We start from the raw sequence: 10,622 nt of genomic DNA, 5'->3' as shown, positions 1-10,622 counted from the left end.
CAGGCACTGGAGTGTGCCAGTGGATTGTAAAGGAACACACACACACAAACACAAATGCATGCACAAACACATATACACAAACACACACGAGCAAAAGAGAAGGCTCCTTGCACGATCAAGAACTGTTTCCCTGAGAACATCCAGGAAGCGCTCTAGTTGGTGTTTATTTCAAGGGGGGGAGGAATATCAAATCTCCATTTTGGGGGGAGAAATATCAAATCTCCATTTCTTTCCCATTACACAACTGCTTCCATCTAGAGGTAGTTGGGATTTCTGCAGGTTGGAACTTGGTAAACAATACCATTAGTGGCTAAATAAATAATAGCTAAGCCTCGATCTCCTAACCCTCAACACACTTTCGGGAAACTGATAGATGGTTGGTTTTCCCACCAATAGCTATTACTGAGTAGACTGGGAAAGATGGATGGGAATCCACCAGCCTGCAGTGCTATAGCAATAGCACTTATATACCGCCTTCACAGTGCTTTTACAGCCCTCTCTAAGCGGTTTACAGAGTCAGCCTCTGGCCCCCAACAATCTGGGTCCTCATTTTACCCACCTCGGAAGGATGGAAGGCTGAGCCAACCTTGAGCCTGGCGAGATTCAAACTTGCAGGCAGCTGGCAGTCAGCAGAAGGAGCCTGCAATACTGCACACTAACCACTGCTCCACTCCTCTTATATTTTGTCTGACGACAGCAACTCTGTCCGGTGATGCCAGAGAAGCACATCAAGATCTACTGCAGGGCAACACAATTTATGCCACAAGGACGGGAGAAATGCACCATGGTGTCAAGAAGCAAACAGCCCATAAACCATCACCTCATTCATACAGACGGCTGGCTTGGATCAGGTGTAAAAAGGACGTGATTGCCCAACGGATGCCATTTTCATCTTACAGGTGTTGCTACAGAGAGAACGGTTCTTTATTACATGATAGCATAATAAAGATTCGTACAGAGACACGGCGTTCACGTCTATACACAATTCTCGGGAGCAACCTTCAACCTTGGAAAAAAAAAAACATCACGAGAAAATAGTGTCCGGAAATGAAGAGCTTTGCCCTGCCGCACAGCCTTGCAAAGATACAAGGAGAGCAGAGCAGGGATAATCATTGCCATCGTCATCATAAAGTAACCTTGAAATGCTTCATTCCAGCTCTTTGAAAATGGGAGCTGAGTTCCCTACGGAACAAGGAGGGCGGGTGTGAGAGAGGCATCACAATAAACAGCAGAGGAGAAGCCCTTATATGTCCCTGTTCAATAGGTACGGAAGGGGTTTACCTGAAGAACTCTCCGCAAGAAATGGTTGGGTTGGGATTTTCATTTCAACAAGAAGAGTGGTGGGTTAGAGCCCACTAAGGCCCCCAATATTGATGGTCTCGGTTTCGCCCATGCCAGGCTGAAGTTGCTACTACTCATCGCAAAGGCAGGCAAGGAAGGCAGGGCAGGGGGTTTCTGCCATGGTGGACAGCCCAGGAGATGCCGGACTGATATCTGTGTCAACTAAAAAGAGACTCCTTTGGTCTTTTTAGCTGCCAGAAAAAGGGAGTGGGGGAAAACAAGTCACTCTTGAAGTGCCTAGATAATCAACTCAGCAGCCCAAAGTTGTCAGAGCATAAGAAGGTTATTGGAGAGCATGATGGATGACTCTTGGACTGATGTGTCCTACTGGAGAAGTCACATCCAGGGGGTGGGGGAAAGACCGGGGTCAAGGGGGAAATGGATGATGGGATTGAGTACCGGCTACATCCAGCCATGCACCAACATCACAATTTCTAATAAACCACTTTACTTTTTCTGAGATTTGGCTGGAGACTTTTGTTTTGAATGAGGGGGATTTGTTGGAGCCCTGACAATCTGAGGAGGCCTTTTGTTCATTTCCAGCTCCAAGTATCTCCACTCAGGGGCTACGGGAAAGGCTCGGCTGGACACCCATGGGGGGAACCAAATGGATTGGGGCACTTCACTGGCCTGATGGCTTCCTGGAGCAATGAGCTTGCTCTCTGTTAAATGTCTATGGAGATTCTCCATCATCCAGATCATGGTTGTCCCAAAGGTGCTTTTTTCAAGACTTACTGGTTTTTCTCTGAAGACATTTTGCTTCTCATTCAAAAACCTTCTTCAGTTCTGACAGGATAGTGGGGAAGAGCTGAAGAAGCTTCTTGGATGAGAAGCGAAACATCTTCAAAGAAAAACCAGGAAATCCAGCTGCCTCTTGAAGAAAAGCACCTTTGGGACGTTGCTCTCTACTATAGAAGCTTGCCACCATGCAGATCTGAATGGACTCCGCTAAGACTTGGGGGATACTGAGCCAAGTCCACTCTTTATCCATGAAAACTCATGGACTTCTTGGAAACTGTCTCTTCTACTCTACATCCTTCTCTGTCACAGCCCAATGGAGCCCAGTTTGGAGGAAGAGGAGGAGGAGGAGGAAGAGGAGGAGCAGGAGGAGGAAGAGGAGGAGGAGCAGGAGGAGGAAGAAGGAGGAGGAGAAGAAGAGGAAGAGGAAGAGGAGGAGCAGGAAGAGGAGGAGCAGGAGGAGGAAGAGGAGGAGGAAGAGGAGGAGGAGCAGGAGGAGGAAGAGGAAGAGGAGGAGCAGGAAGAGGAGGAGCAGGAGGAGGAAGAGGAGGAACAGGAAAAGGAAGAGGAGGAGGAAGAGGAGGAAGAGGAGGAAGAGGAGGAGGAGGAGGAAGAGGAGGAGCAGGAGGAGGAAGAGGAGCAGGAGCAGGAGGAGGAAGAGGAGGAGGAGGAGAAGAGGAGGAGGAAGAGGAGGAGGAAGAGGAAGAGGAGGAGCAGGAAGAGGAGGAGCAGGAGGAGGAGGAGCAGGAGGAAGAGGAGGAGGAGCAGGAGGAGGAAGAGGAAGAGGAGGAGCAGGAAGAGGAGGAGCAGGAGGAGGAAGAGGAGGAACAGGAAAAGGAAGAGGAGAAGGAAGAGGAGGAAGAGGAGGAAGAGGAGGAGGAGGAGGAGGAAGAGAAGGAGGAGGAGCAGGAAAAGGAGGAACAGGAGGAGGAAGAGGAGGAAGAGGAAAAGGAAGAGGAGGAAGAAGAGAAGGAGGAGGAGCAGGAGGAGGAGGAAGAGGAGGAAGAGGAAAAGGAAGAGGAGGAGGAAGAGGAGGAAGAGGAGGAAGAGAAGGAGGAGGAGCAGGAGGAGGAGGAGCAGGAGGAGGAGCAGGAGGAGGAAGAAGAGGAGGAGGAAGAGGAGGAAGAGGAAAAGGAAGAGGAGGAAGAGGAGGAGGAAGAAGAGGAGAAGAAGAAGGAGAAGTTGGGATGGCACATCTCCTTTAGCATACTTGGAGAGGCCAGGGGCTGAGGACGAGGCTGTCCCAGTCCCCTCAGGCATTGGGGGAAGTGATCGAGCTGCCTGCCTTCAGAGACACGGGGCAGGATCGGCTGCAGACAGGCAGTGGTGTGGATAGGCAGCGGATCCCCTCTGATGAGGAACAGCTGCCTCCCCCATTTGATCCAAGGGCGTGGAGAGGGGAGCATAGCAGTGGTGGTATTTTGGCCCAGTTTGGCCAAACCGGTAGCTCCAAGGGTCATCTGTGAGCAACCAGTTCGCTCCGACGATCAGCTGCTGGGCCCTCCCACCCGCCCGGGCTCTATTCTGTGCTTTATTTCCTGCTTTTCAATCTCAGCTGCTTCACAACGCACAGCCGATTGTCGCGCGTCAGTTGTTTTACACACAGGGCTTGCAGCAGAAGGTGAGTTGCAAACGCTGCGCATGCACACACAAAGCGTGCGCTCACACCAAACCGGTAGGAAAACATTTCGAAACCCACCACTGGAGCGTAGGCAAGCCCAGAGGAGAGCTGCAAGGCTACTCGGGAGAAGGTTGTCCCTCCCCAGGAACACTGGAGAGCTTGCACCTTCTCTTTGGGCTTCTTTTGTTGTTTACTGGCTTTGGGGGACTGAGGCAGTGGTTCGGTTCGGCCTGGTTCTGCCGAGCTGGTAGCACCGATGAGCAGCGGAGGCCAAACCGGTTCTCTCCACCACTCTGCTGTTGGGCCAACCCGCCCACCCAGGCTCCCATACTCACCTTTGTCCCCTGCTTTTGAACCGCAGCTGCTTTGCGCGGCACAGCGGAGTGCTGTGTGGCAGCTGCTAAAGCCACCGGGAGAGTGCAGGCTTGCAGGAGGTGAGTTAAAACATGCCTGCACAAAGTGCATGTTTTTCATGCACACACAAAGTGTGTGCATGTGCGCAAAGAGTGCCTACCAAGCCACTCCCACCGAACGGGTGGTAAAAATCTCTGAATCCCACCACTGGACTGAGGGTGGCTGCCCTCAGGGGCATGTGGGGCGGAGTCTTAGCAGACCCTGGTAGGGCCGTCTGATGTGGCCTTTAATCAGAGCAATAAAGGTCTCCAGGGATGCTTGCTTCTGCCTAGGCACCCTGGGCCATCACAGGGTCATTGCTTGGGGGTGGGGGGAAAGGGAACGGTGTTCCTCACACAAGCTGCCTTGAACCTCCTGGAGGAACTCGGAGATAGCAACCCAACCGATCAAGTAACCAAAACATAAACATAAAAGCTACTCTGCTCACAGACATTTGACCAACAGGCAGCAGACAAGAAGATGGTGTGGAATAGGCACCCGATGCTGGGTAGGGTGAGGGCACTTCCCCGCTTTTTTTCCCCGCTGTTCAGCTCTAGAGAGAGGGCTTCAGCCCCCATCCTGCTTGCGTGGGTCACCTATTTTCCCAAGAGAACTGAAATGGAACGAAAGACTCACTGGCTACGTTTGCAATGACCGGCAAATGGATGTGCCTGGGAGAGCAGGAGGCAGGAGAGGGAGCAAATCTGTTCCTTTTGGAACAAAGGCATCTGGTCATGGCATCTTTCCTTTGGGACACTACGCAAGCCCGGAACAGATGTGACCCTTCCCAAATGCCACCCGCAAGCTCGGTGACAGCTCCCTGAAATAAAGGCCGGGGTGGGTTACTACCGGTTCGTAATAGTTCGGACAAACCGCATGTTAGGTATGCATCTAATTCACCGAACTGATAGTTGCAGTGACTGGCTGGCCCCACCCACCCTGCCCCTCCCCTCCCCTCCCAGGAGTCTCCACGCAGCCTGTTTTGGCTCCCAGGTAAGTGCAGGCCCCCCACAGAGGTTCGGAGAGGGCGGAAAACGGGCCTCCCAGGCAGGGGTGGGATTCTACCGGTTCAGACCGGTTCTGTAGAACCGGTTGTTACGATTCTGTGCAGTTCGGGAAGCCGGCAAATTGCGCTCTTGGCTGGCCCCGCCCCTCTCTGTCGGGCTCTCCCCTCCCCGCCCAGTCAGTCCTTATTGCACATGTGCGACATCACACGCATGCCCGACATTGCTGACTGCATTCTCCCCCACTCAGTCACTCCTTAAGCTATTTCTTCTTTTTTTCCCCTGACGATCAGCTGTTCTTACAATCAGCTCTGCCGGAATCACCCAGGAGGCTTCCCTGAGGCCCAGGAGGCAAAAAGCGGCGCACGGGGGTGGTGGTGCTGCACGCTCTCCTCCCAGCACTCCGTTTTTTGCCTTCCTAGATCTCAGGGAAGCCTTCTGGGAGCAAAAACATCCCCTCAGGAGCTTTCCTGAGGCCAAGAAGCCCCCAAAACGGAGTGTGGGGTGGTGCTGTGTGCCCCCCCTTGCTCCATTTTTTGCCTTCCTGGGCCTCAGGGAAGCTTCCAGGGAGTAAACGCCCCCCCGGGAGGCTTCCCTGAGGTCCAGGAGCCCCAAAAATGGAGTGCAGGGGGGGGGGGTGCTGCAAAAAAAACAGAAGCCATGCCCACCCAGTCACATGGCCATGCCCAGCTAGCCACTTCCACAGAACCAGTTGTTAAAAAATTTGAATCCCACCCCTGCTCCCAGCCCATTTCTGGTTTCCGGAGCCCGTGGACCCCGTTGTTCACCCTCCCGGAGCCCAGGGAGGGCCAAAATGGACTCCCCACCGTGGTGTAGGAGGCGGAGTAGGCCACGCCCACCATGGCCACGCCCACCCAGCAACCGGGCAGAGAACCAATACATTTTCTGAAGCCCAGCCCTGAATAAAGGGGTTCCAGGAAAGGCCATGAAAAGTAAGAGGAAAACCGGGGCAGCTTTGTCCATGCCTCTTTACCCCTTGGATTCTAGCACTCAGGTTTAGCAACCACGGAATATCCCTGTGAAAAAGAATTGTCTCTGGTGCAGAGAAGTGTGTAGAAATCTGCACCTGCTAACCCCCCCGTTCTTTTTTGAAGGCAGTTTCCATAAAAATGGGCACAGGCGTGTCCTCTGCTGGTCTCCAGCAACGCTGCTTCCAAGCTGGGAAGAAACTTGCTTTCCATCGACCGCCAGAGTGGACCTGAAGAAGCCACACTGGAGGCACGAAAGCACCGTGCCGCAGTCTTTCTTGAACCCTGCGGTCACCAGGCAAGTGGAGGGATCGCCTTCGGGCTGCACAGGGGCTCGCTGGCCTGCACGTCGTTGAAGGCCCGCTGTAGAGAGAAGAGAATCATAGGGTTGAAAGAGATCTTGGAGGTCGTCTAGCTCAACCCCTGCTGGAGGTAGCAGGCAAACAAACAACCAGATACAATCAAGATCAAGGGAGGTGCTAATACCGCTCTGTAAACCCTTAGTAAGACCACACCTAGAGTACTACATCCAGTTTGGTCACTGCACTATAAAAAAAGATGTTGAGACTCTAGAAAGAATGAAGAGAAGAGTAACCAAGGTGATTAAGGGACTGGAAACTAAAGCATATGAAGAACAGTTGCAAGAACTGGACATAGCTAGTCTAGTGAAGAGAAGGACCAGGGGAGACAGGAGAGCAGCCTTCCAATATTTGAAGGGCTGCCACAGAGAGGAGGAAGGGGGTCAAACTATTTTCCAAAGCACCCGAAGGCCAGACAAGGAATAATAGATGGAAACTGAACAAGGAGAGATTCAACCTGGAAATAAGGAGAAACTTTCTGACAGGGAGAGCAATCAACCCGTGGAACAGAAGTTGCCTTCGGAAGTTGTGGGAGCTTCATCACTGGAAGCTTTCAAGAAGAAACTGGACTGCCATCTGTCAGAAATGGTGTAGGGTCTCCTGCTTGGGCAGAGGGGTTGGACTAGATGACCTACAAGGTCCCTTCCAACTCTGACTATCTGTTATCTGTTATCTATTTAGAACAGGGGAGTCCAACCTTGGCCACTTTAAGACTTGTGGACTTCAATTCCCAGACTTCAACTCTGGGGATTGAAGTCCACAAGTCTTAAAGTGGCCAAGGTTGGACTCCCCTGGTCTAGGCCATTAAGGCGATTTAAAGACCCAACACCGCATTTTCATATCTGTAGGGACTGGAAAACCCAGAAGGAGACAACTCAACACACTCCAGTTCACTGCATGGTAGGTGTGTACGGAGAAGACAAAGGCAAGCTTGAATGAGCCGTCTGAGCCACTGATAGCCCTCTGCTTCTGGCTTCTCCAGCCTGAGGCTTGTGCAGGTGGCCACGCCAGGTTCTTGCTGCCTTCTGCCACCCGAGGCCACAATTTGCCCCCAAATAGCGTGGAAGCTGCAGTTACAAACACGACAGTCTGGAGGACATGAGGAGAAGGAGCAAAGCTCAAGCAGACCAGAATGGCTTCATACCAGTTCAAGTCTCCTTGCTTGCTTGCTTGACTGGGTCAACCAACCCTTTTGTTCTTTTTGCATACAACATGCTCCCCTCATCATGGCAATGTCCACATGCAAGGATACTGCAAACATTTCAAGATCAAAGAAGTTTGATGCATTGCTGGCTTAGAGATTTGATGCTCTTAGCAGACATCTTCTCTTCGGCGGGGGACCATTTCCCCCATAATCCTCTAGTACTGGGGCCTCTAAATTTGACCACTTTAACACTTCCAGACTTAAAGTCTGGCTGGCTGAGGAATTCGGGGCGTTGAAGTCGTCCACTTGCTGAGTTCGGAGTATAATCTGCTGTATCCATCCGTCAATCAAGTCAAGGACGGCTCAAGCTGAGGATGAATGAGTCAGGGGAGGCCAATCTGCACCAAACTGATACAGATACAGATTAACAGGGTCAGAAGGGATCTTGTAGGTCATCTAGTCCAACCCCCTGCCCAAGCAGGAGACCCTAGACCATTTCTGACAGATGGCAGTCCAGTCTCTTCTTGAAAGCCTCCAGGGATGAAGCTCCCACAACTTCCGAAGGAAACTTCTGTTCCATGGGTTGATTGCTCTCCCTGTCAGAAATTTTCTCCTCATTTCCAGGTTGAATCTCTCCTTGTGTGATGACCCAGGGTGGGATACAAAAGCAACAAAGTCACAAAAACAGGTGAAGTCCCTTTAATACCTTCAACTTGGCTTCAAAGGTCCAAATATCATTGGAGACAAAAAACTCCCCCACAAATAGTTGCTAAAAGGAGGAAATGTCGTTCAAACTAAAAATACCTATAAATTATAAATAGAAAAAAACAACACAAACCACACTGAAGCAATTAATGAGACAAGGCAGGATAAGGGCTTGAAGACGTCCACAGATATCGAAATGCACACACTGGGAAGGACGCCAGAACTCAGATAAGAACCGAAAGACTAGAATTATTTCATGCTTTGCTTCCAGCACTGGCCCATGCACAGTTTGTCCTTTTAAACAGTCCTCCCAGCTGCAGCCCATGAAGGGGATCAGGGCCCCTTCCTCCCCCATAAACCACACTATTCAGATTTCTCCCTTATCCACTCCTCCCTGCGTGCCCTAGGATGAAGAGGGGATGGGCCTGGGTCCCCTTCCCCAGTTTCCTCCACAACCTCCAGAGCCAGACTCCCTGTCGGCTGTTCCTCCTCTCCCTCGGAGTCAGACTCCAACAGGGGCATGACACCTTGGTCAGTTTCCATCCATTTTTCCTTGTCTGGCCTTCGGGGGCTTTGGAAAATAGCTTGACCCCCTCCTCTCTGTGGCAACCCCTCAAATATTGGAACATTGCTATCTTGTCGGAGGAAACCCACCCTCAATTCCAGAAGACCTGCTCTTATCATTCAATCCCCTGCCACCCCCGATGGTCTTCTTATTCCCTGCAAAAGGGGTGTGTGTGACTTCTCCCTGTTTCTTTCATAAGGAGCAGCAAAAGAATTTTGCAAACAAACTTCAACTGGGGAGTGGCGAAAAGAAGAATGTGTCTAGCCTGCTGAGGCAGCTAAATTATCTAGGATCCAAGCCAAGGAAGGGGGGTCAAATTACAAACACTGAAGGCAAATCATCCTGAAGGTAGGAATGACTTCAGGAGCTCCTTTTGGAAGCTGCTGAGGTGCCAATGGTCTCTTTCTTAGGCTATGCATACTCAACTCCATCCATCCCACCGTCCAATGCAGTCACTTTTCCCCTGATCTAGGATTGCTAGATCCAGTGGCATCAGTGCGGGGCATTCCTTTCTCCAGACTTTTCTCTCAAAAAATGGCCACGTGATCCACAGGACACTCTTTGCAACAGAACACAGGAGGGGGTGGCAATGCCAGGACAAGCATGTGCAAAGTCCTCCCCAACAGCTCTTCCCCCTCAACCTTCCCCCAGTTTTCCCTGCTGGATCCTTTTTTGGGGGGGCTATGAAACCACCCCGAATGTGTAACTCAGGGGTCTCCAAACTTGGCAACTTTGAGACTTGTGGGCTTCCAAGCTGGCTGAGGAATTCTGGGAGTTGAAGTCCACAAATCTCAAAGTTGCCAAGTTTGGAGGCGATCCCTGGTGTAACTGCTCAGCACAAGAGATGGAAAAACACAACCTATTTGCTGCCACCCTCTCCTCTTTCTGGCCGGCGTCTAAGTGACAATCCCCAACCAAGAAGTTTCAAGTGGTCACGGTGTCTTTAGAAAGGCCGCAAGCTCAAATGGGCCCAGTCAAATCTGTTTGGGTTTTCTCAAAGAAAAGTAACGGAGGAGCCGTGTTCTAAGCCAGAAGCCTCCAACCATTTGCGCCTCAGGGACCGGTTCTGGGACAGGGGTTTTTCCGTGGACCAGAGGGGGTGTGGTTTCGTGTGCTGCCTTCATCCCGTGGATGGGACTTTGCTTGTTTGCGTGGTCCTATTTCTGGCATGCTGTGGTCCAGTGCCAGTCCATGGACCAGGGGTTGGGGGCCCCTGTTCTAGGCCACATGGGGATCGGTCTACCCCCTATCCCAGGGGTGTCTAACTCAAGGCCGCATCCAGCTCCAGGATGCTTAGATCTGGCTCGCAGGGCCATCCTGGAAACAGCAAAGGACCGGCCTGTAGTGCCTCTGCCAGCAAAAACAGAGCTCCTCCCAGGATCCATTTTTGCTGCCAGCGGGCTAGCAAAACGAACTAAAAATAAAACAAAAGGAGAAATGTTTCCCCTTTTGTATTTGAGCATACAAGAAGGGACAGGAAAGAAGAAAGAGGAAAAACCAAAAAAAAAAAAAAAAGAGAAGGAAAATGGGAAGAGAGCAAGGAAGGAAAAAGAAGGGAAGAGGGGAAGGAGGAAGAAATGAAAGAAGAAATGTTTCCCCTTTTGCATTTGAGCATGCAAGAAGGGACAGGAAAGGAGAAAGGGAAAGAGGAAGGACAAAGAAAAAGAAAGAACGATGGGAAGAGAGCAAGGAAGGAAAAAGAAGGGAAGAGGGGAAGGAAGAAGAAAGGAGAATGAAGACAAAAGGAAACAGAAGAGAAGGAA

General features: G+C 51.3%; 1 protein-coding gene across 4 annotated transcripts in view; it reads right to left on the bottom strand.

Moving 5' to 3' along the window:
• Positions 1-6,072: 6,072 nt before the first annotated feature.
• The window catches only part of GRID2IP (Grid2 interacting protein), a 120,515-nt gene continuing 115,965 nt past the window's right edge, over positions 6,073-10,622 (bottom strand). For all 4 annotated transcript variants that reach the window (XM_087973120.1, XM_087973121.1, XM_087973122.1 and 1 more), the window contains one exon: positions 6,073-6,449. In XM_087973120.1, the coding sequence (XP_087829246.1) occupies positions 6,378-6,449 (72 nt within the window). In that variant the 3' untranslated portion in view covers positions 6,073-6,377. The remainder of the gene's footprint in view (positions 6,450-10,622) is intronic.

This window comes from Notechis scutatus, chromosome 12, assembly GCF_049901735.1.
Source record: "Notechis scutatus isolate UNSWTSFEM ecotype Mainland chromosome 12, rNotScu1.2, whole genome shotgun sequence".
NCBI lineage: Eukaryota > Metazoa > Chordata > Lepidosauria > Squamata > Elapidae > Notechis > Notechis scutatus.
This window is presented reverse-complemented; position numbering and strand designations above follow the sequence as displayed.